The sequence below is a fragment of the Anabrus simplex genome, chromosome 1 (genome assembly GCF_040414725.1).
Source record: "Anabrus simplex isolate iqAnaSimp1 chromosome 1, ASM4041472v1, whole genome shotgun sequence".
In the NCBI taxonomy this organism is placed as follows: Eukaryota; Metazoa; Arthropoda; class Insecta; order Orthoptera; family Tettigoniidae; genus Anabrus; species Anabrus simplex.
This window is the reverse complement of record NC_090265.1, coordinates 1358663535-1358689377: the sequence shown is the minus strand read 5'-3', so window position 1 is coordinate 1358689377 and position 25843 is coordinate 1358663535. Positions and strand designations below refer to the sequence as shown.

Below are 25843 nucleotides of genomic sequence, written 5' to 3'. Positions count from 1 at the left end.
TCACTTTTCCATAATTTCTGTCTGTCTGTCTGTATGTATGTACAGTGTACATACATACATACATACAGACAGACATTGTACATTTCATAAGAAACTACAGTCTAAGTTATAAACAGTTTTATTCACCCTGGATGAAATATCATTGTACATTGTACACGCATCACGAGAAAACGCCTGAAGAGAATTTAATGAAAATCGGTATGTGAAGTCGGGGGATGAGCCACTACAATCTACGCTATAAATCATTTTACTCACGCCGAGTGAAATAGTAGTTTAGTGGAAGGCCTAAAATTTAATTCTCAAATATTTATATTATTAGTGGTCCTATAGATAAATACTAAATAACTTTATGTCGTACATTGTTACCGTACCAGCTTTGATAACACAGATATTAATGAATTTGTATATTTGTTGCCAAGTCCACATCAACACCGAGCCACGAGAAAATGGGTTAACACAATTTAATGAAAATCGGTATATAGAGTCGGGGAATAAGAAACTACAGTGTAAGTTATAAACAGTTTTATTCACCCTGGATGAAATTGTAGTTTAGGGGAAGGCACTTAATTTTTTTTTTTTAATACCAATGTTATTGGCCCTACCAAAAAGTACTACATAACAAAAGTTATGGAGAATACAATTTCCAAACATTTACGTTTTATTCAGTTTTATAGTACCGACTATGATAAGAGTGGTATTTCAGAGTCGGAAGAAAACTAAATGTGAAGGCCTACAATATTGAAAGCGCATAACATTGATCAACAATAACATTACATCGATCATTGTTTGTTGTGATGTTCTTTGTCTCTTATGCTGCCACTCAACTCAGATAGATGGGATGACTGCTGCGTACCGAGCATAACAGCCTGACTGAATATTGGCGGGAAATAGCTGGGGAGTTAGAAAACTTTCTTCTCTAGCATGCCATTCCTCTGGTTCATACATTTTCTGATATTGCCAGTAGGTAACAGACTGGTTCATCATAGTATTCCAGCTATTCAGCCCCTTCTCTCACACGCTGTTTTGAATGAGCTGTGTGCACACTTAAGCTCACGTAGTAGTAGTAGTAGTAGTAGTAGTAGTAGTAGTAGTAGTAGTAGTAGTAGTAGTAGTAGAACCTGGTCTAGAATTACAATTTAGGACTAATCCAAATTATAGCACCACAATTCACGAAACAACTCAAAATTCAACCCTGAAAAGAGTCATTTCTAAAGAAAAGCTTTTTCTTCTTTACTTTTATTAAGTTCTACATTCATTTTATTCCAAATTAGAGTGAAGAGGGGTTTCTTTTTTGGCTTGGAGGAAAAATTTGTCTCCAAGTCTGATTTTTCCGCTGCCTGTGTAGTGAACGGAGATTTTCCGACTCATCGGGTACTCCTATTAAACAGATGAGTAAAAGGGCATAGTTTTTGCCCTGGGAGTCTCCACTATTCGACACCTCCACCCAGGCGAAAATAAGACGAAGTGTGGTCACGGATCATGGCTCTCTGCGGCTTGGACATTCCAGCTTTGGGACTTTGGACTGTTAGATCGGCAGCGTAGTACTGTTCGTTAAAAGTGAGAAAATGTGTGGTTTTTCATTTGATCGAGTATTTCATATGAAAGCATTGCTTTTAATTGTGCCATTCTTATTGACGTCATTGTAATGACCTATGTCCATTTCAGTTGGGAAAACTACCAAGACAGTCTTTCTGAGGATGCAAAAAGGCAGGTGGAGAATGAGTGTCTGCCATTCAAATGAAAACTCCCCAACCTGATTGTGACTGACTATAGGCAAGGGGGCCTACCTTTACAATGAAAATTCCCTAACCCAGTCTTCATATGACAAAAAACGTTTGGTGACTTCCCCGTCGTGTTTCCAGGGTAATGTCAAGTGCTATGCAATTTAATTCAATTTTACTCACAACGTGTACACTACCTAACCTAGAATACTGTATACAATGTAGAATTTCGTAGCGAAGCATGCGGACATCAGCTAGTTGTTCTACATAAGAATACTGCTAGGGGCAGCTCAGTGGGTCCCTGGCAAGCACAAAGGAAGGATCTTTTCTCTACGCTACTTGGGTATCCTTTCACTTAATTTTTATTATTTTTTTCACCCGGTTAACTAGACACGATAATGCCAAATTATAACTGGCCTTCTGACCCCAACTTGGCAGGTTCCATCCTGGTTCAGTCCAGTGGTATTTGAAGGTGCTCAAATACGTCAGCCTCATGTCGTTAGATTTACGGGCACGCAAAAGAACTCCTGTGGGACTAAATTCTGGCACCTTGGCATCTCTGAAAACCATAAAAATAGTTTGTGGGACATAAAGCCAATAACATTATTATTATTTATTATTATTATTATTATTATTATTATTATTATTATTATTATTATTATTATTATTATTATTATTATTATTATTATTATTAAATCTTTGAGGACGTATTTCCATGTAAATTATGAACTCCCTTGTTCCTACCTTAAAATTTTGTACTTCTGGAAACATCATCTCTAACATGCTTTTCTTATTAAACAAATGCATGATATATACTAAGCGTTATTGTCAATTAGCCCAACTGTGGAAATTAGATATAGGAACATTGTAATTTAAGTCAATTTTATCATTTTTCAGATAAAATATGAAAAATACTATATATATTAACATAAAAATACTGCAATGCATCTGACACGAGTACAGAAAACTGTATCAACACAGCCTTTCTACCAGTCCACTGTTAACAGCAACCAACAACAATTTTCTTCAGTCCTATGCACTGCAATGGTGGGAGCTAATATCCCTCTGCATAAAATGGAGCACCCTCAAACTTCAACAAGCTACCAGGAGAAATCACCGAGTTGGAGAAGAGTGGCATGCCTCTGGTGAAGTCATTTAGAATTGTGGAAGAAGTCAGGGGAAGTTTTGACCAAACCTTTGGGAAGGTAGCCGCTGTGAGCGAAAAGTTCGATAGGGTTGTGCAAAGGAATGCAGGATGGAAAGAGATGGTAAAAGTAGCCAGGGTGCTACGAGGTAAGGAATATGAAACAACTGAACCAAAACCAGATGAAGTGGCTTCACTGAAGTTTTGTCCAATCACTGCATGTGATGTTGAGAGATCATTCAGAAACATTCTGCATGACAGGAGAAAAAAATTGTTACCAGAAAATATTGAAAAATTGCTTATTGTAAATTCCTTTTATAGCAATTGAGTGTGTTATTAAATTATACGTAATCTGTCACGCCTATTTTGTTGCTTATTTTACACGTTAGTGCCTATTTACATGCCTATTTTGGATAGTTTAAGAGCCTGTATGCCTGTCTATTTTAACTGTTTTTAGTGCCTATAATTCTCATCTCTAGTAATAACCTTACTCACCCTTTAGGAACAGAGTCTTGCTACATTGAAGAGCTCTGTCAAAACAATACCCAACATTTACAACTGGGTTGTCCTGACGCAAGTGTAATAGACTGATATAGACTGATATAACTTGAAAGGAATATTCTTTAACCCATGACTAAATAATGCAAGTATAGAGTTTGAATTATTATTATTATTATTATTATTATTATTATTATTATTATTATTATTATTATTATTATTATTATTATTATTATTATTTGTGAGGTATGGCTATGAAGTATTTACATCTACTTTGTATTATTATTATTTATGTAGTTAGACGATCGTATTATTTGTCAGGTTATGTCATGAAACGTGCTGTATACATATATATATTTATACTAGCTGTCACCTTCGGCTACGATCGTGAGAACTTCGTAATTTAATGAAAATTAATTGTTCCTCGGTACTGCACTAAGACATTATCTGAAAATCCCTTAAGTATAAAATCTCACTGAAAAATTGTATTTCATTTACACCAGAACCTCTTTGTAAACCATGTTTGTGGCATTGCCTTTTGCGGCTAAGATGACCAGGCTAATGGCAGAGCTAAATATGGAACATGCGACAAGGAACTCTATATGTGAGAAACAGTCCTCTTTTTGAGTTGAAGAAAAAAAAAAGGGTTTCTTTATTTCTAAAGGAGGTTCCAGATGCCAATTTTCACGTTTGTAACATCTTAGATTTTTGAGATATAAGTATCCTCATAAAGAGAATTCAACTCCTCCTTCACTTATTTTTGATCTCCAGCTTCTTTATTTTTAAAGGAGAATACAAATACCAATTTTCATACCTGTAACATGTTAAGTTTATGAGATATACTGTAGATATACTCATTTTAAATACTGCCCCACTCCTTGGCTGAGTGTTCAGCATTGAGGCCTTCGGTTCACAGAGTTCCGGTTTCAATTCTGGGCTGGATCGGGGATTGTAATCACGTGTGATTAATTCTTCTGGCTCAAGGACAGGTTGTCTGTGTTTGTCCCAACACTCTCCTCCTCATATTCACTTAACACACCACACTACCAACCACAACAGGAATACGCAATAGTAATTACGGTACATCCTTACACATAGGGTTGGCATCAGGAAGGGCACCCAGCTGTAAAACAGTGTCAAATCCACATGTGTGACACAGTTCACACCCGCAACCCTACAGGTGTGGGAAAACCAGTAGATGAAGAAGATACTCATTTTTAAAATTCACCCGCTTTTATATTCTTTTCACAGCTTGCGGATTTTCAAAAAAAAGTGTTATTTTTTGAAAGAGATTCCAAGTAGGGCCTACCAATTTTAATGTCTGTAACCTTCAGTTTCTGAGATAATGTATCCTCATATAACGAATTCAACTCCTTCCTCACTTCTTTCAGCCCCCCCCCCCCCCCCCCCCCCCCCTCACTCCTAAAGTGGTTTTTCTGAAAACAAAAATTTGTGTTCTTTAATTTTACAGGAGATTCCATATACCAAATTTTATGTCTGTAACATGTTAGGTTTTCGGGATATAATGTGGATAATCTCGCTGCTGTAGAATCCTGGAGCTGATGTTGCCAAGGTTACGGCAGCTCATTTCTTTATCCAATTCCTAGAGCAGGAGTAGGTGGTGCCAATATCTCCATAACGGTTGGTTTTAGGGCCTGAGGCTTACCGGGCTTTAATCTTTGCGTCGAGGGGCTTAAATTGAGATATATCTCATCCTTGTACAACAAATTTAAAATTATCGTATATTAGCCTATTATTTTTATATCTTCGCCCGTGCCCCACCCCCCTCAAATTGTTTTGAAAATAAAATACAACCCATGTCCCTCAGGGATAATGTATACAGTATTCACATTAGTAAAACAATTTTTAGAATTGGTCCAGTAGTTCCTGAGATTAGCTATTACATACAAACAAACTTTACCTCTTTATATATTAGTACAGATGAGATCAGTTAATGTAAGAACCTGTAATTAATAGGACATAATTTATTATTACCTGTATATATGATGTATAATCCACAGTAATATTGTGCAACACACTGCAACATCCAGAATAACGTATCTTTGACACTAGATGGTTGTAAAATGTTCTTTACATTATAACTAGGCTTTAGGCAGTCTAGACTTTACAAGAAGGTGTGCTGTGACATATCCTTCTAGAAGCCTGGCCAGACAACCTATATAAAGAGACAGTCTCGATGGTGTTGATTTACTGTTTAACAGGAGTTGTTTTTGTGAACACGTGTTGTGTTTATGCCGACATGCTAAAGTAGCAGTCAGCTGTTTCAAGATGGAGTCTTAGTCTTCTGATTCTTCGTGGTAGGCAGGTGTTAAAAATGGTGGATTATTGATGTGTAATGAGTAAATATTGTTAATAAAATTAGTGTACGCAACTGACAGGATTTTGTGTGCGTCTTTGTAAATACATCAGTCTGCTGTTATTTCATGTAGCATGCAGTCACATAATAGGGCACAGAGCATTGGAGCAAGTATATACACCTGTTTTAGTCCATGAGTGATTGGAAAAGCCTCTGAGATATTGATGAAAAACCTGCCCAGATCTCTCACCATGGAGAGCTTGGATGAGGTCAATGAAATACTGAAGACAGCAAAAGTGTTTCAGCACTGCCCACCTGGATGGTTTTGGGACTGAAACGAATACCTTTTCCAGTTGCCAGCAAATCAACTTCATGATCCTTATCGATGTCCAGGTAATTGAAAAATAAATATTTATTCCACATTATCGATACTGTATATTTATAGTCTTTACGAAATTTCTTCAGTTAGTAGTACATGTTTTGTTTTTAAACAAACATCGTCGGCTACTAGTGTCCTTGCTTAGGTGAAGCAATAAAAATGCACTAAGACATAGCTTTTCTAAAACTGTCCAAAAAGATGCACAAAAACTCAAAAACTATTGGTTATTAAGGTAATAATGCAATCATGTTAGTATCCACCGACTTTAAATACTTTTTCTATAAAACCTGTGACAGTTTGACACGATGTTCATCCAAAAGTTCTGTGTAAAAACTTATGTTCCGTAATTACTACAGATCAAAGCATTATATATGCTTTTTCACTGCACTAAGTCGTAGAGAATCTCTTGAATAAATCCTTAAAATGAATGACTTGTAGTGCTTCTTTATGTAATGTAAAATTCAATTACTAATGCTGTTAACAAGGGACATCCTGCAGTTGAATGATCGTTGTGCAGTTGAAAGATTACAATAGCGATCAGTAATCAAAAGAAGGAAAATAGGAATGTGAATATTCAACTGCTGATCGTTAATGTAAGATGAGTATGTGTCGAAACGAATATTGACTCACCTCGTTAATAAGGAGTCCCGTATTATTGCTGGCCTTGGAGCGGTCCCACTGCCATTGATATGGCTTTGCATCTTGTAAACTAATCATGCAAACTTGTTGGGACCTGCTCGTAAGTGAGGGGAGGTAGAAAGGGGAGGGGGTTGATGTGACCTTGGCTACCTTGCTCTCTGTTACTGCTCCGTGAGTGTGTCACAGAGGCTTAATCTTGTTTCTGCTATTTACTGGATTATCACATTTTCTAAAACCAAACCCCATGACACTACAGCCCTTGAAGAGCCTTGGCCTACAAAGCGACCGCTGCTCAGCCCGAATGCCTGCAGATTACGAGGTGTCGTGTGGTCAGCACGACGAATCCTCTAGGCCGCCATTCTTGGCTTTCTAGACCGGGGCCGCTATCTCACCGTCAGATAGCTCCTCAATTCTAATCACGTAGGCTGAGTAGACCTCGAACCAGCCCTCAGGTCCAGGTAAAAACCCCTGACCTGGCCGGGAATCAAACCCGGGGCCTCTGGGTAAGAGGCAGGCACGCTACCCCTACACCACAGGGCCGGCATCATATTTTCTACCTAACAATAAAATCGAAATATATTCGAAGAGAGGATTCTTATTATTCAATCATGTCATTAAGATTACTATCCTTATTAATGAGTTGATCCAAGTGGATGTGTATGCTGTCCAAGATATTCATTAATCCACCTTTGATCATTTTGTTCATGATAGTGAGATCTTATTCAATGTTTGTGAAGCTATGGCCTGTCATGATCATGTGTGCCCTCCCCCCAACAGCTGAGAATCTTTCATGCTTCTCAGCAATGATTTGCTATCGATATCCTATCACAAACTTGCGACCAGATTGCCAGATTCTGATTTTAAAATCTATGTTTCATATTATTATTATTATCAGTGGAAAATGTGATTTTATGGTTGTGTTTCTTAACCTTTTAACCGCGGAATTTTCACCCAGAAACGAACATTCGTCATGCCCATTATGCTTCTGCAAATGACGAAGTAACTCGTCCCACCCATTATGTGTTTCCACGAATGAAGAAGAAACTCGTCCCACCCATTACGCGTGCATGCCTTCTCGGAAAACGAGTTATCTAGCCTGCCCGTTTTACATAAATATGTCTTATGGCGGGTGGTCATCTGAAAATTTGTGTTACAGAAATTAACGTCACAAAAGTTGTGACAGAAGTGTAACCCTTGCAACCGTGCAGGCTGTGATATAAGGTATGGATCGATGGTCAATATTACCTAGCAACGGTGCTGGCTATGTCTTATGGCTGGTGGTCATCTGAAATTAGCAGCCATTTAAGGATGGCCATGACCAAGAGACATATTCATGATAATTTTATTTTCACAAAGGTAAACATGGCTTCTTTTGATTTGCATTTGTAAATAAGTAACAGCCATTAAAACGATGTCACTGTTGTAATGAAGTATGTTATTATTACACTACATAATATGTTTTTCAACAATATAGCAAGAAAAACAGCCAAAAATAAAAGTAAAGGAGTATACTGTACATGATGTTACAAAAAAGAATTGTAAGACAGTGATCTTCAAAATCGTTTCTCTTCATTGAGTTTCTATTTGCAATGGTACGCCTTGAAGCACAGAGCTACATAAAGTCCAACCTTGCAATCTGGGCACGAACACAGACTTTCTTTCCTAAAACCTTTCCCATAACACACTTTGCACCTCCTTGTCACACACTTCTTTTGGTCACTGGAAGGGATGAAGTCTGGGAAACGCCTCTCTGTAAATCGTGTTGGTACAGGTTTCAATGATGGCCTTCCTACTTGTGGGCTTCTCATTCTGTTGGCTGCTGCTTCAAGATTCTCTTGAACTATCTGTTCGCCTAGCTCAATCATAGAATGCAACCTGTCTTTGGTTCCTCCATTTTTCGTATACAGCTGGAAAGCACTGAAACAAACAACATCTAGCAAATGCATGAAGAGGTTGAAGTAGTACTTCTTTACACTTTCTCGTGCAATAAGGTATGCCGCCGTTTGTCCATCGCTCTTATCTACTCCACCCATATTCTTTTTGCTAGTTGCTTTACGTCGCACTGACACAGATAGGTCTTATGGCAACGATGGGACAGGAAAGGGCTAGGAGTGGGAAGGAAGCGGCCTGGCCTTCATTAAGGTACAACCCCAGCATTTGCCTGGTGTGAAAATGGGAAACCATACAAAACCATCTTCAGGGCTGCCAAAAGTGGGGTTCGAACCTACTGTCTCTCGAATACAGGATACTGGCTGCACTTAAGCGATTGCAGCTATCGAGCTCGGTTCCCCATGTTCTTATTATAGTCCACTGCTAGCTTGGGTTTTCGTTCCACTTTGCTCCTTTCCTCTACGTCTATGAAGGTCTCGTCGTGAATCGAATGAATCATAGTAACCTCCCTCTTATCTTTCCAGCTCATGACCATAATCTTGTCCTTATATCTGGCAATGTGCTCACCCTTCTTCAAGCGTTTATTCCTGAGAACAGCAGGTACCCCAAGGCGATTTATACGCATTGTTCCCACCATATCAGTGTCCATGCTACATAAAGTTTCAGCTAACTGAACACTGGAATACCAGTTATCTAGATACAATGTGTATCCTTTGTTCAGTAGTTCATGTGACAGTTCCAAGACTACTCTACTTGATACAGGAGTATTGGGATACAAGTTCCCAAAATCTGTCTCCTTCCCAGTATATACAATAAGATTCCAAATGTATCCTGAACCACTGTCACAAAGAACGAGCAGTTTGAAACCAAAGCGATTCGTTTTCGAAGGTATGAACTGCTTCCACTGCAGCCTTCCTTTCCACAGCACTAGTGATTCATCCACACAAATATTTTCCTGTGGTGTATACTATTCTTGGCACTTCTTGCTAATTGGATTCAAAACAGGTGAGATTTTGAACAACTTCCCACTCATGTTGGCATCGTAAGTCTTACCGTCAACAAAATTACAAAATTTCAATAATAAGGAAAACCTTTTCTCACTCATCACTTTGTTGAAAAATGGTGTCAAGATGGAATATCTGCAACTAAAGTACAGTTCGTAAGTAGGCTTCTTTATTATTCCTTGAAAAATGAGAAGGGATAGCAATAACTTTATCTCTTGTGTGGTAGTTGGAGTCCAATTCCGAGCTTGCGACCAAGGCTTCAGTACCGTATGCACTTCAAAATTTTTTTGTAAGTACTGTAATGGTGGAACTTTTAATTTTAATGCTGGACACTGCTAATATGCCTTGTGGTTTTACACATTGGTGCCGACTACTGTATCTGTAAATAAGTTAATATAACCCCTTTTATCTCCTTATATTAATGAACATTGTTTTCTCAATGAACATTGTTTCTCATTGAAATTTTAGTAACATTTACCAACATTTCTGATAATGTAACATCAATACTTCATACGGACCACTGCTACTGGTCACTGTCAAAAACCCTGTGGTCTTACTTATTAGTTCAAGTCACTTATCTTTCCTTTAGACTGCAGCATTGTTAATACGTTAAGTTATCCTTTATAGGACATACCCTAACATTTTGACGCTGTTATCCTTCACAACTGGTGATATATCGGTATCTATATCATCAATGAACATTATTTTTCTCATTGACTATCCTTACTGTAATATGTCAATATTCAGGGGTCGAAAAATGCCGGGCGCCCAGTCGCCATGGCGCCTGAAAATTTTTACCTGGCGCCTGAATTTTCAAATTCAGTTTTGAAAATTTATTTTTTGAAATCCGGAGTTCCCTTACATGTACTTTCCCATTGGTTTACAAAGTAACAAGTCGTGTGGTGTTTCACATTTTTTTTCTGTAGCTCATATATTCTAATATGTGCAATAAACATTTTCTATGCTTTTGGCAGAGTCTTGAATTCTGTAATTGCTCTTCGTACCTTGGAACTGGATGTTTCAGTTCTGCACGGGAGCTGCCTAGCGGTCATGGGAGATATCGTTGTAACCCGTCAAACAAGTATCCTTTCATGTGGACATATCGTAACACATCGCATGTCGATCTATATATATTCACTGATGTCATCTTGTAGCGATCGAGAAAGAGCGTGTCTGCTATTGTAATCAGTACTCTCCACAACGACTTTGACTGGCAGTAGGAATGGGGTCCTTCTCCAACACATGTGTAACTGGCATTAGTAAGGAAGGCCTACCATTGAAGTGAATTTCTCGATTTGACTTGCAGAAGGCAAGGGAGCATGCATTGTTGTTTAAAAGCCCCTACCCGATTGTGTTTGGCTGTAGGCAAGGGTACCCGCCCTTATAAACAAATGTATCCATCTAAAATGTGACTGGTATTAGGCATAGTGGCCTGTTATTTTGATGGAACTCACCAACTTGGTGTGACTGGTAGGAAGCTGGCTGGCTGTAGGAAAAGGGGCCTGTCATTATAATTATAACTGCACAACTCAATTTCGACTGGTAGTAGGGAAGTTGCCAAACATTCTAATGAAAACTGTAATCTGTCTGGAAATAGGAAAGGGGGCCTGCCATTGTAACGAAAACTCCCAAATCGATTGTGACCGCGCAGTAGGCGATGGGGCCTGCAGTTATAATGAAAACTTCCCAACTCGATTGTGAATGGCAGTAGGCAAGTGAGCCTGCCGTTATCATCACAAATCCGTAACAAGCACTTTACATTGGAAACACCGTATTGGAAACCTCCCTATGCTGTTTCTCAGTGTTGGAATGTTGAAGTTTTCTCATAAAAAAATAAAATGTCATGTATCATATCTTGTACATATTTTAGGAATACACATTGAGGTTATGTGTTGGTAATTCATATTAATTTAGTCGAGTGGTTTATCTTCATTTGTTATAGTCTTTGGACATTTTGAATTGCTATGTGTGTGTGTGTGTATAAGTCAGTTGTAGTCAACAGCTCGTAATAAATGGATGTGTCATGAAGCTGGTGTTTCAATGGTATAAGTTTTGCCCTAAACGCGGTGTAAGCGAGCAGAAATGAAGATATTTTCAACAGGTTATGGGCCCAGAGCTCCAGAGCGCCAAAACGCCGCAGTAAATTTCGGTCAATATAAGTGGAAATGGAGCAACGAGAATTAACGTCGGACGAAGCAAGTTGTGACATTATTGACGGTAAAAATGGCGACCTCGTGGACCGGTGATGAAACACTGAATAGGAATGTGGCCAAGCTTACAGTGGAGAACTATTTTTCGTGGGCATTAAAGGTGAAACAAGAGCTGTTGTTGAAAGATGTATGGGAATCAGTAATAGGGTACGAGGATACGCCAGGTTGTCAACTGCCTCAGACGGAAACGAGACGACGAGCGCGAAACAATGTGATCGCGTTAGCGGTTATTTTCAAATATGTCGGAGAAGATTTTGAAAGTGACATTGCAGATATTGAATCAGCGAAAAGGGCATGGGAAAAACTGGACGAGTTGTGCAATGACGGAGGGCTAGTGAATGGTGCTATGACCTTGAAACAGTTAACTCATTTTGTGAAGCCGAAGGACATGAGTGTTCAAGAATACTTCGCAAAAATAAATCAACTTTGGAGGAGAACTAGTAAAGCCGGATACGAATTCACAGATCAACAAGTTGCAGGAATGATCATCGGAAATCTTACAGAGGAATATGCAGCTTGTATACCTTCCTTGGAAGCTGATTTGGCGAAACTGACCATCTCGAAGGTGAAGGCGAGATTACTCACGGAGGAAAGCAGAAGGAAACTTCAGCAAAATGGAGGAAAGGCTTATGACACTGGAAAACGTGAGGAGGATGAAGCTCAAGCCATGGTTGTTCAACAGAAGCGAGATATCAAGAAAGAAGACGTGGGACGAGGAAAATATAGTTGCTACAATTGCGGTAAACAGGGACATGTATCTAAATATTGTCGCAGTACCCAAAAGTGCTTCAATTGTGGTAAGTCAGGACATTATTCAAAAGTATGTCCAACAATGAAGAGTGACGAACCATCGCAGGAGAGTAAATCAGTGAATGCGAGTGGAAAACTGGTAAGCTCAGAAATTATACATGTAGTAGATAAGGCGATGAGCATGGTCGTTTCTGTGGGAGCTGAGAAAATTAAAGATTGGTTGTTCGATTCAGGTGCGTCCCATCATATGTGTCCAACAAAGGAGATGTTTACAGACATGTTAACAAATGTAACCGGGAATGTAGAAATAGGAGATAACAGTAAGCTGGATATTAAAGGTATAGGTAAGGTAAAAGTAAAAATGTCCACAGGATGGACAATTACATTTACAGACGTGTTGTATGTACCAAACTTAGGTGCAAATTTAATATCAGTCGGTAAGTTAACCAGCAAAGGTTTCAAAGTAGGATTTGCAGGTGAGAAAGCAGTGGTTGTAGATAAGAATGGAGATGAAACATTGTTTGTTGCAAACAGGAGGAATGATGTGTATCTAGTACAAATAGAGGGGAGAAATGATATTGCAGCTGTGAGTGACTGTGATCAAATGATAGATCAAGAATGTAATAACAATGTAGTATTTAAAAGTGTTGGGCAGGTTAGGTTGTGGCATGAGAGATACGGACATGCACATTCTGAAGCCTTGTTTAAATTGCCTATGTTAGAATTGAAAAGGAGTAATGACATTAATACTTGTTCTGTATGCATTCAGGGGAAACTAACTAACAAGGGAGTACCTAAGTCTTGTGAGCGTAAGATAGAAAAACCACTTGATGTTGTGCACACTGATGTAATTGGAAAAATTAGTCCACCATCACTTGGGAAAGCTCAATATGTTGTAACCATGATTGATGAATACTCCAGATTTAATGTGGCTGTATGTATGAAAAATAAGGATGAAGTATTAGAGGTGTTTAATAGGTATCAGGCAAATGCAGAAAAGTTACATGGTGTAGGAATTAAGGTGGTGCAATCTGACAATGGTACAGAGTATACATGTAGCGGGTTTGAAGCACAATTGCAAAAATGTGGTATTACTCATAGGAGGTCAGTACCGTACACTCCACAACAAAATGGATTAGCAGAGAGGCAGAATAGAACGATGTTTGATACTGTTAGATGTCTATTGATCCAGTCAGGGTTACCAAAGGAATTCTGGGGAGAAGCGGTAATGACAGCAGTGTACTTGAGAAATAGGTGCCCATCCTCAGCAATAAATTTTCAGATACCATATGAACTGTGGTTCAATAGGAAGTTGGATCAGGAAGAAATAGGTAGATTGAAAGTATTTGGATGTCAGGCATGGGCTGTGAGGGCAGACAGCAGGAAGTTAGATCCCAGAGCAGAGCCATGCGTTATGATAGGGTACGAGGCAGGTACTAAAGATGGATATAGGTTATGGAGTCTTGAAAGGGAAAGAGTAATAGTGAGGAGAAGTGTCGTATTTGAGGAGCAGATATTTCCCTTTAAGGTGAAAAGTCCTGGAATTGATATCAAGGAAAAGATAATTGTACCAAAGGCGGAGGGTAGTGAAACATACTTTGACATACTGTGCATTGAAGATCCAGAGATAAAATTAGGGACTGAGTTAGACACAGAGGACGGAGAGGAAACATTGGCTGTTGAGCCAACGACCGGAGAGGAACAACTAGAGGTTGAGTCTATAGCAATACAAGAGCCAGGTAATAGTCTGAGAAGGTCAATAAGACAGAGGAAAGGTAAGACATGTGCAGATTGTAAGGCAGTGATGGAAGTTAGGCATGCAAATATAGTAGAACCTAGAACAGTTGAGGAGGCTATGTCAAGCCAAGAGTCTGGTAACTGGATGGAGGCCATGAAAGTGGAGATCAATGAGATGAGAAAGAAGGATGTTTGGGAAATTGTAAAAAGACCAGAAAATGTCAAGATAATTAGTTCTAAGTGGGTGTTTTCATTGAAATATGACAGTGAGGGTAACATTCAGAAATATAAAGCCAGGTTGGTTGCCCAAGGTTTTAAGAGACAGATGAACCTTAGTTTTGATGAAACATTTAGTCCTGTTATAAAGAGGAAAACAATGAGACTGTTAATAGGTATTGCAGTACGTAGAGGCTGGACTGTAGAACATCTAGATGTAACTAGTGCTTACTTAAATAGTGAAATCAGTTGTACTGTATACATGGAGCAACCGGAATTGTTTGTAGAAAAGGATGTCCAAAACTATGTATGTAAATTGAAGAAAAGCATCTATGGACTACCTAATTCGAGTAAAGACTGGAATGCTTGTGTTGATGCTATAATTAGAAGACTAGATTTTAAGAGATGTATCAAAGAACCATGTGTGTATGTAAAGGAGTGTTGTATTATTGGCTTGTATGTTGATGACATTATTGCAGTAGGTGACAAAGAGGTTGTTAAGTTGGTTAAAATAAGGTTGGCAGATGAGTTAGAGATTAAAGATCTAGGGAAAGCAACAAACTTATTGTCAATAAAAATAGAACAGACAAAAGAAGGGGTTATGTTGAGTCAAAGTTTATACATTGACAAATTACTTGCTGATTTTTCCATGAGGGACTGTAAACCGAGTAGGACTGTTTTACCAAGTGGGTATTCAGCAGCTGAAAATGATGAGCAGGAATTTGATTGTACCATTTATCGCAGTGCAGTAGGAAGTTTGCTATATTTGTCAAATAATACTAGACCTGACATTGCATTTGCGGTAAGTAAAGTTAGTCAGAATTGTCAAAAACCTACGATTAAAGATTGGAAAGAAGTGAAGCATATCATGAGATATTTATGTGGTACTAGAGATTTAAAGTTGTGTTTCAAAAATTGTGAGGAGTCAGTACAAGTGTTCTGTGATGCAGATTGGGCAGGAGATACTAAGTCTAGAAGATCAGTGAGTGGTTATGTAACCACTGTGGCAGGCGGAGCAGTATCATGGTATAGTAAGAAACAGAGTTGTATTGCTAGATCTACCATGGATGCTGAATACATGGCAATGGCAGAGGTATCTCGAGAAGTAACTTGGATGAAAGATTTGCTATCAGAGCTAGGGCTGGAAAGCTTTATGGATATACCTTGTAAAGTTTTTGCTGACAATGCAGCAGCAATTAAATTGAGTAAAAATGATTTTGTGAGTGAAAGGTCAAAACATATTGACATCATGTACCATGTATGTAGAGAACTGGTAGAAAAGGGGTTAATTGAGTTTGTATATGTAGCATCAGAGAGAAATGCTGCAGACTTGCTCACAAAGAATTTATCAAGCAACAAGCTTAAGAGTTTGTATAAGCTTATAGGTTTGCGATGAGAGGACAATTGATTGAGGTGTTGTATTTTTATTTTTTTGAGAAAAGGGGGGAGTGTTGGAATGTTGAAGTTTTGTCATAAAAAAATAAAATGTCATGTATCATATCTTGTACATATTTTAGGAATACACATTGAGGTTATGTGTTGGTAATTCATATTAATTTAGTCGAGTGGTTTATCTTCATTTGTTATAGTCTTTGGACATTTTGAATTGCTATGTGTGTGTGTGTGTATAAGTCAGTTGTAGTCAACAGCTCGTAATAAATGGATGTGTCATGAAGTTGGTGTTTCAATGGTATAAGTTTTGCCCTAAACGCGGTGTAAGCGAGCAGAAATGAAGATATTTTCAACACTCAGATAACGCTAAGAGACATGCCATTTTAAAACAATCTTATTTACTGCATGTACAGTATTTACTTCGATATTCAAATACAATGTAGAATGCCGTAGCGAAGCACGGGTACATTTGCTAGTAATGTATATTTGTGAAAAATTGCTGGCTCCTGGTAAAAAGGGGCTGGCTACTGAATTTTTTCTATTTTCTTCTACCCCTGTCAATATTATATCTTAATATTTACAATTTAATTACAAATCATATACCTGATTTATGCCTTGAAGTAGTACTATGACTGATGATGCCTTCAATGAAGGGCGAAACATGTCTCATATGGAAATAAAGATTCCTAAATGTTTAAAAATTATGATGTATTGAATAGGTGACATAATGAACTATTTAGCATCCTACACAAGTTATCAATTCGAAACCCAACCGGCCATGTGGCTTTCGGTATTTCACGAATTTTGGCAGCGTACGTGAGCAGTAACTGCTCCCACCTTATCCGTAAATGTGGAACTCCAGCTTCAGCGAGTAAGCAGGGAATGGGGCTAGTACAGAAAGCTCCCACTGCCAGCCTAACTCCACTATGGTGAAAAAAATGAAAACCTACAACCTGTTTTCCAGTCAGTGACCGGGTCAGGAATGTAATGAATGAAGCAGATATAAGCTGTTAGTACGATGGGGTCGCCACTCCCAAAGTGATTTATTAATGAATGATAGATGCAATGAAATGAGAATGGAGAGTGTTGCTGGAATGAAAGGTGACAGGGAAAACCAGAGTACCCGGAGAAAAACCTGTCCCGCCTCCGCTTTGTCCAGCACAAATCTCACATGGAGTGACCGGGATTTGAACCACGGTATCCAGCGGTGAGAGGCCGACGCGCTGCCGTCTGAGCCACGGAGGCTTCCCCACTATGGTGAATACTGTCTAAAAGGTTCTGCGTAGATTTTGATGCTGAGCCATAAGCCGCACTTCCATAGTCAATTCGGGAGAGGACTGCTGCCATGTAAAAATGTAGGAGCACCGCACGGTCAGCCCCCCACGAAGTGCTGCTGAGAAACTTAAGCATGTTAAGTCTCTTCATGTAGGCAACCTTCAACTGACGCATGTGGGGCGGCCACGTTAGTCTCTTATCAAAATGGAGACCCAGGAATCTGCAGGCGTCTACCACTGGTAAGACACTGTTTCGCAAGCAGAGCTCTGGTTCAAGATGTACAAGCCGACGTCGACAGAAGTGTACAACTGAGAATGTTGTATAAATTATGACAACTGAGGTTTTCGCCGCTGAAAATCGAAAACCATGTTGCAGGGCCCAGCTGTCGACTCAGTTAATGGCTTGCTGTAGCTGCCTCTCAGCAAACGCCATCCTTCCGGAGCTGTAATGTAGAGCTTAGTCGTCTACATACAGCGATGGAATGACTGTGGGCCCAGCAGTGGCAACTATGCCGTGGATGGCGATTGCGAACAGCGTGACACTCAGTACAGATCCCTGAGGTACTCCATTTTCCTGAACGTAATATTGAGAAAATGCATTCCCTACTTGGACTCGCAAGAGCCGGAGGGACATGAAGTTCTCAAAAAACTTGGCAAATTTCCCCAAAATCCCCATTGGTGTAGAATGGAGAAAATTCCATATCGCCAGGTAGTATCGTAAGCTTTCTCCAGGTCAAAAAACTAGGAAACTAGGTGTTCCTTCCGGAGAAAGGCCTCCTGAATGGCGCTCACCAGTCTGACCAGATGATCAGTGGCAGACTGATGAGAGCGATACCCACACTGGTAGTTAGACAAGAGACCTTCCTTTTCCAGGGCCCACACAAGATGTTGGTTAACCATCCTTTCAAATAGTTTACAAAGGCCATTTGTAAGGCATATTGGCCTACAACTATCCAGGAGTTTTGGATCTTTACCTGGCTTAGGAATTGGTATCACAATTCCCTCACGCCATTGAGATGGAAACACTCCCTCACTCCATATTCTGTTGAATAGGGTGAGGATACCCTTGAGACATCTGTCACTCAAATGCTTAAGCATTTGATTATGGATTTTTTCCGGTCCAGGAGCCATATCTCTGCATAGCGCGAGTGCACTCCGCAACTCCCACTCCCTGAAGGGCACTTTGTAGGGATGTGAAGCACTAGAGACTTCGCGCTTAATTGGTAGAAATGCAGAGTCATATCTCCCAGAGCTGGACGCATCTGTAAAATATGATGCCATGTGGTCGGCAATGACTGAAGGAATCGTAACAATATCTCCATCAATGGAGATACCGGAGAATGAGGGCACATTCTGTACACCGACAATACGGCGGAGTTTCTTACTTTCTCAAATAAATAAAACGGAAGGGAGGTAGATTCCAAATAAATAGAACAGGGCTGAACAAATCTGATCAATAACTTTAAATTCTGACCAATAGGTCAGTTGAGAAGACCCTTTTCCTTGTAAGATAATGTATGGCTAGAGCATGTTGTTGCAGAAATAAATTCACTGAATTAAAAACAGGAAATGTACTCTGAAGAAAATAGCTAAACAGTTTTGTGTGTAGGTCCTGTATGAAAGATTTTATAGACTGGTGCTGACTATAAAACATGAGTGTCAAAACTTCCCACTGCTCAAGAACTTGAATAATAGACTGAAGAAGTGAGCATTAACAGGTAACAACATACTTCAAAATTCTGTGATCCTCTGTGCCATCAATAGCCTGATGAACTTGCAACATATTTGCCTTTTAGAACTCTTATCAAGATAGTAATATCACTGGACCAAAAATTTCACTGAATTGACTGGTAATCGTGGCACTGCATTTTGTATACAGATGTGTATGATATGACGTGAACAACCAGGAACATTAACAGAAGAATTCCTGTCCTTCAAAAATTTTCCAACACCTTTTACTTTCACTATCACTGTGTATGCGTAGTCAGATTAAAAAAAGATCTGCAATTTTCCCATGAAATACCTAGATAAGACAATTCATTACTGAGTACAGAAAAAATTCCCTCACATGTGTTGTCAGAACTCTCTAACAATAAGTTTCCTCCTAAGATGATGTATGGCTCGAGCATGTAGTTGCGGAAATTTTAACCGCATTTGAATCTGAACTACCATCAGTAGCCACAGAAAAAAAGGTATTTTCTTTTGCAAAATGTAATTTTTTTTTGTGTGCCTTTGATGCCATGAATTGAACTTCAGTTCTTGCACCACTATATTTCTGAGATATTTTAGAGTTGAGGAACATTGTTCTAAATTTCCTGCATGGTCTGAAACAGTTAACGGAATATTATGCTCCGAAAGAAATCATGTGAACAGCAAATCAGCATATGTCACTGCACTTTTAACAAAGAATGATGGAACAGGCTTCTTTCATAATTTTTATTCACTGTATTTGTTATGTTTCTTAGATTCTATGTGCCTTCTGCAACAATCTCGTCACTGTGAGACAAAGGGAAATCATACAACCCCACACTTCAGAACATGGTTTTCACTAACAAATTAAGCAGGTAGGCATGGCCATTCCTTTGTGTAACCTTCGTGATAATTTTGTAACACTGCTGTCTTCTTGTAAGTAGATGCAATATGACAATTGCTCTGTTTCATTTCACAAGACCAATCACTTCCTTTAGAATCAACAACTAGAATAATTAGAATTACAACACATTAATGTACCACCCACTTCGATGCACATAACAAAGAGACACCACACACACTGGAGAAGAACAGAGTAGAGCTCTTTCATTCACAACATATTTCATCATAGCCAACTTCATGCATCACTCTAGCTAGGAGCATAGCGTACATTCAGTTGGTCATGATTTCATAATGCTCACGGAAAGCAAAAGTAAGTGACGATCAAATAAGTATAGTTGCCAACTCACAAGCAATGAAACAAGGAGGGTTGCGCAGTAATGCTCGAAGGGACTGAACATTTTTATCTTCTTTCCTTTTTTCCATATCAAAATTAATTTCTTTTGTAATGTTGCTTTTCCACAATGATTTCCCCTTTGACCACAATCGTGAGGTAAAATCAGTAATAGGTGTTACCTCTGCACAGTATCATCATTTGTAGTTTGCACGAAGGTCACGAACCATTTGTGATACATGAACAAGCCCATACATATTCTAATGGTACAAAATGCTGTGTGTGTGTCTAGTGGTTTGTAGTTTATAAATGAAATGAGTTCTCATACAGGAAGTGTATGTATGTTGAGTGGTCAGCCTGAAGGCTGGTTTAGACCTCAACAGCTCTGCCATCAGCCCAGGCGTCACTGAAGAGGCGTACTAGGGAAATGAGGAGTGAAGTAGTTTCCTGTTTGCTTTCCTGACTGAGCCAGAAGTTGCTATTACATATCAGTCTGCCAAGCCCACTGAAATGCCCGCACCAACTGACCCTATCAGCAACATTTTCACACCATTCATAACAGGGACTGGCTGCAGAAGGAATGGCATTACTAGCATTGCTCATACCTCGATCACTTTCATGTTGTCAAAGTCAAGGATGAGACTAAGACAGGTCAATGAACGTAACAAATTTGTTCTAGCCCACACCTGAAGACATAGTGCACTGTAAACACTAGATCTTGCCAGCAAAAGCATACAGGAAGTAACCAAAGAAAAGTTGGTCAATCGAGAGAAAGTGTGTGTTTTTTATATGCATATTGGAAACATAAGAGACAGCTGAATAAAAATAACAGTACTCTTCAATTTCCACAACTCTACAGATTATAGGGTTTAGATAACGGTATCCAAACTGCATGTTCTGAAGTTCCTGAAACAGCTGAGAGGGTGGAGCAACAGTTTCACAATATATATTCAATGTTTACGTGGTCAAATAGTACTGTAGTTGTTAACACCTAAGCAATCTGAATGTATTTCCTGTCAATGTACTGCTGATAAAATAATATGAGTAATTTCTAATACAACCTACTCATCCTCAAGCCACAATAAAACTGAATAATTAGAACTCATCTATATAATAATCCATGCACTAGTCACAGCATTGCAGGTGGTTTTAAATTCAGAGACAGTAAATGCACAATATACATACGAATTCCTTTTCAAACTGAGTATTGTTAAAGTAAGTAGATTTTCCAAGAAAGTATCATGAATACACTCCACCAGAACATGCATTACTAGGGTTGTAATGAACTGCTGATCTCATTTACTCCTCATTTTAAAAGAGTCAACATGTATACATGATCATCTTGTTTGCCAAGAAAATACTATTTCATAATTTTACTGCACCATTATCATCAGACGTCCAGTTTGGGAGGTTCCAGTCGATTACAATCTCCTTGAAGTGTGACAGTTACTCTCTTGCACGGCTATGTTGTTTTCAGTTTAGAACAACTAGTTCCCTTCTTATTATCCAGGATCACATGAATTCTCCACAATCTTGATTCCTTCCTCAGAACAATCTCCACCAAATTTTTTAACCACTGGCTCCTTGGAGTCAGTTTATCTCAGCATCTGTAATCATCCATATGTTGTTGACAATGAGATCCCCACACTTCTTCCAATTTAAAAAATGCACAGAATATTCAGTGATGTATAAAACAAATGCTTTCTAGGTATAATAATTTATCTGCAACTAGGATCTCTGGTGTTAGTGCATGTGTTATGCAGTATTACCTAGCTGCATATTTAATATAAACAAAACTAGTGAGATTGAATTTTTACTGCAATGAAAATAATTACAGATTGTAGGAGCTTTACAGGAAAAAAATCCTACTCTGAATGCAATACAAGATGTAGAGAATAACAGCCTATGAAATTTAGAGACAATCTTCTAAATTATGCCACATTCTACAAACACAGATGCAAAATGGTGTAACGATCACAGCATTAGGCCTATAAATTTTAACAGTAAATGCCTTCAAAATAATAAGCAAAGAAGAACAGATAAATATTCATGTAAAAGAAAACTAGGAAAAAAGAGAGCGCTTAAATTCAATAACAGTAACTTTACGGTGGAGATTAAAATTATAAATTTTTAACAAATAAATATATACTTGAGTAAGGCAAGATGGCATCCTGTCATCTCTTATCTTTCTTCTGGTAAAAAGTGCTATAATGAAGAAAACCAATGAGGAATCAAGAAAAGTAATAGAGTGAAGCCTTACAGATAAATTTGAAAATCTGGACTTTGTTGATTGTAGGAATCACACAGAGATGCAAAAACTAAATTAGAAGAAAGGGTGAAGATAAATTTGGATTCATGATAAAGAGAAACTCAAAAATAAAACAAAGAATTTAAATGCCAGGCTATAAGACCTTATCATACATGAATCTGAAACCCTAGAAGTTGTGGAGAAATTTACTTGATTTAGGAAACATTACGCAAAAAAATGGAGGGGCAGAAGAGGATGTAGAGCAACATATTACAAAAGCACACAGAGCCTTTGTTCTGCTGTATGTTATCTGGAAGAGTAAATTATAACTACAAAAACAAGAAGCAATGTGAAATCAGTTTAATATATGGATGAGAACATCAGAAGTCACAAATTAATTCACTAATGCACTGCAAGTTGTTTAGAATAGCTTGTAACATGTACAATATTACACCTCTGTAACAAGTTAAATATGCAACAATTTATACCTTGCATATTTCTATGTAATTATTTCAGTCATATGTATACTCAATTAAGTTACATATTGTAAATAGATTAAGATTATTAGATGTAATTTATTATATGCATATTTTCTATAAATTATGTGAATTAGTCTAAATATGTAGGATAATACGACACACTTGTGAAACTAAGTTATTTTAGTATTCAGCCATTAAGGCAGAAATCATCACAGGAAGTTACCTGAGTCCACAAGTTACAAACAGAAAATATTTAAATGTTTTGTGAAAAGGGATGTAACTGGATGATTTCAGCAGGAACAGTCCATAATCTTTCCAAATGAAGCTACATCTACTGCAGTCATTACTCCAGGAAGTTTGGTAACTGGAAACTGACTGGAATTAAAAGTGGATTTATAAAGGTGTGTAGACAAGGAAGCATGTCTATTCTTATTCTGTTTGGACACTGTTCTTCTGAATCTTGCATCGTGATAAGATAGGAATGGTAGGAGGGGGAGTATTCATTCTGGTGAAAGTCAAATTATAAGCTACGAAAAAGTTAAAGATGACAAACATGAAATTCTAGGTGTGAGGCTCATTTCTAAAGATAATAGGCAACTTGATATCTTTGGAGTGTACAGACCAGGAAAGCGTAGCGCTGATGCTGATTCAGAATTATCTGATAAGATAATAAGCTATGTGGGAAACGACATGGAAACGAATGTGATTGTAGCGGGAGATCTCAATTTAGCAAATATTAATTGAGAAGGTAATGCGAATGACAGGAAGCATGACCAACAAATGGCAAATACATTAATACGGGTAGGACAGCTGATTCAGAAAGTGATGGAACCAACTAGAGTGAAGAATATACTGGACATGGTACTGGTAAAACCAGATGAGCTCTATACAGAAACCAAAGTAATACATGGTATTAGTAATCACGAAGAAGTTTTTGTCATAGTTAAAAATAAATGTGATACAAAGGAAGGTCATAAAAGTAGAACTATTAGGAAGTACCATATGGCTGATAAAGCAGGCACGAGGGAGTTTCTAAAAAGTAACTATGATCGGTAGAAAACGATAAATAAAAATGTAAACAGACTCTGGGATGGGTTTAATGCCATTGTTGAGGAATGTGAAAATATGTTTGTACCTTTAAAGGTGCTAAGGAATTGTTAAGACCCACTTCATGACAACAGAAAAATAAAGAGACTAAGAAGAAAGTGTAGAATGGAAACCAAAAGTTAGAAGTGGCTGTGGAAGTAAGGAGAAAATGAAGGAACTTAATAGGAAATTGAATCTAGCAAAGAAGTCAGCTAAGGATAACATGATGGCAAGCATAAATGGCAGCCATACAAAATTTAGTGAAAAATAGAAGGGTATGGGTACTTTAAGGCAGAAACAGGTTCCACAAAGGACACTCTAGGAATCATGAATCAACAACGGGTGTGTGTATGACAGGATCTTCAAAAGGCAGAAGTATTCAGTGAGCAGTATGTAAAAATTGTTGATTACGAGGATAATGTCCAGATAGAGGTGACCAATTAAAAGAAGTATTAAAATTTACCTATGATAACATTTAAAATTAGATACAAATGTTGAAAACTACAAAAGCAGCTGTAATTGATAAGATTTCTGGGGAAATACTAAAGACAATGGGTTAGGACATACGACCATATCTGAAGTACTTATCTGATTATTGTTGGCATGAAGGAGCTATACAAATGAATGGAGAGTTGCTACGCTAGCCCCTGTGTACAAAGGAAAGGATGACAGACATAAAGCTGAAAAATTACAGGCCAGTCTGACGTGCATTGCATGTAAGCTTTGGGAAAGCATTCTTTCTGATTATATTAGACATGTTTGTAAAATTAATAACTGGTTTGATAGAAGGCAGTTTGGGTTTAGGAAAGGTTATTCCACTGAAGCTCAACTCGTAGGATTCCAGTAAGATATAGCAAATTCAGGAGGTCAAATGGACTGTATCGTGATTAACAAGTCTAAGGCATTTGTTAGGGTGGATCATAGGAGACTACTGGCAAATATGAGTGCAATTGGACTAGACAAAAGAGTGACTAAATGGATTGCTATATTTCCAGAAAATAGATCTCAGACTATTAGAGTAGGCAAAGCTTTGTCTGACCCTGTAATGATTAAGAGCAGAATTCCTCAACACAGTATTATTGGACCTTTGTTTTCTTATGTATATAAATGATATGAGTAAAGAAGTGGAATCAGAGATAAGGCTTTTTGCAGATGATGCTATTCTGTACAGAGTAATAAATAAGTTAAAGATTGTGAGCAACTGCAAAATGACCTCGACAATGTTGTGGGATGGACAGCAGGCGATGGTATGGCGATAAACGGAGTTAGAAGTCAAGTTGTGAGTTTCAAAAATAGAAAAAGTCTTTTTAGTTTTAATTACTGCGTTGATGGGGTGAAAGTTCCTCTTTTTTTGCTAGTTCCTTCACATCGCACTGACACAGATGGGTCTTATGGCGATGATGGGACAGGAAAGCCCTAGGAATTGGAAAGAAGCGGCCGTGGCCTTATTAAGGTACAGCCCCAGCATTTGCCTGGTGTGAAAATGGGAAACCACAGAAAACCATCTTCAGGGCTGCCGACAGTGGGGTTTGAACCCACTATCTCCTGATTACTGGATACTGGCCACACTTAAGCGACTGCAGCTATCGAGCTCAGTTAAAGTTCCTCATGGGTATCTAGGTGTTCATATGAGGAAAGATCTTCATTGGGGTAATCACATAAATGGGATTGCAAATAAAGGGTACAGATCTCTGCACATGGTTATGAGGGTGTTTAGGGGTTGTAGTAAGAATGTAAAGTAGAGGGCATACAAGTCTCTGGTAAGACCCCAACTAGAGAATGGTTCCAGTGTATGGGTCCCTCACCAGGATTACTTGATTCAAGAACTGGAAAAAAAATCCAAAGAAAAGCAGCTCGATTTGTTTTGTGTGATTTCCGACAAATGAGTAGCGTTACAAAAATGTTGGAAAGTTTGGGCTGGGAAGTTTTGGGAGAA

At 38.4% G+C, this 25843-nt stretch overlaps 1 protein-coding gene across 7 annotated transcripts in view; it reads right to left on the bottom strand.

Annotated features, from left to right (window-relative positions):
- The window catches only part of LOC136858342 (transcription factor SPT20 homolog), a 615333-nt gene that overhangs the window by 504411 nt on the left and 85079 nt on the right, over positions 1–25843 (bottom strand). The window contains exon 1 of one of the 7 annotated variants that reach the window (XM_067137811.2): positions 21477–21690. The exons of the other annotated variants lie outside the window; for them this stretch is intronic. Coding sequence (XP_066993912.2) covers positions 21477–21485 — 9 coding nt within the window. The 5' untranslated portion in view covers positions 21486–21690. Of the gene's footprint in view, positions 1–21476; positions 21691–25843 lie in introns of those variants that run through there. 7 annotated transcript variants of the gene reach the window in all.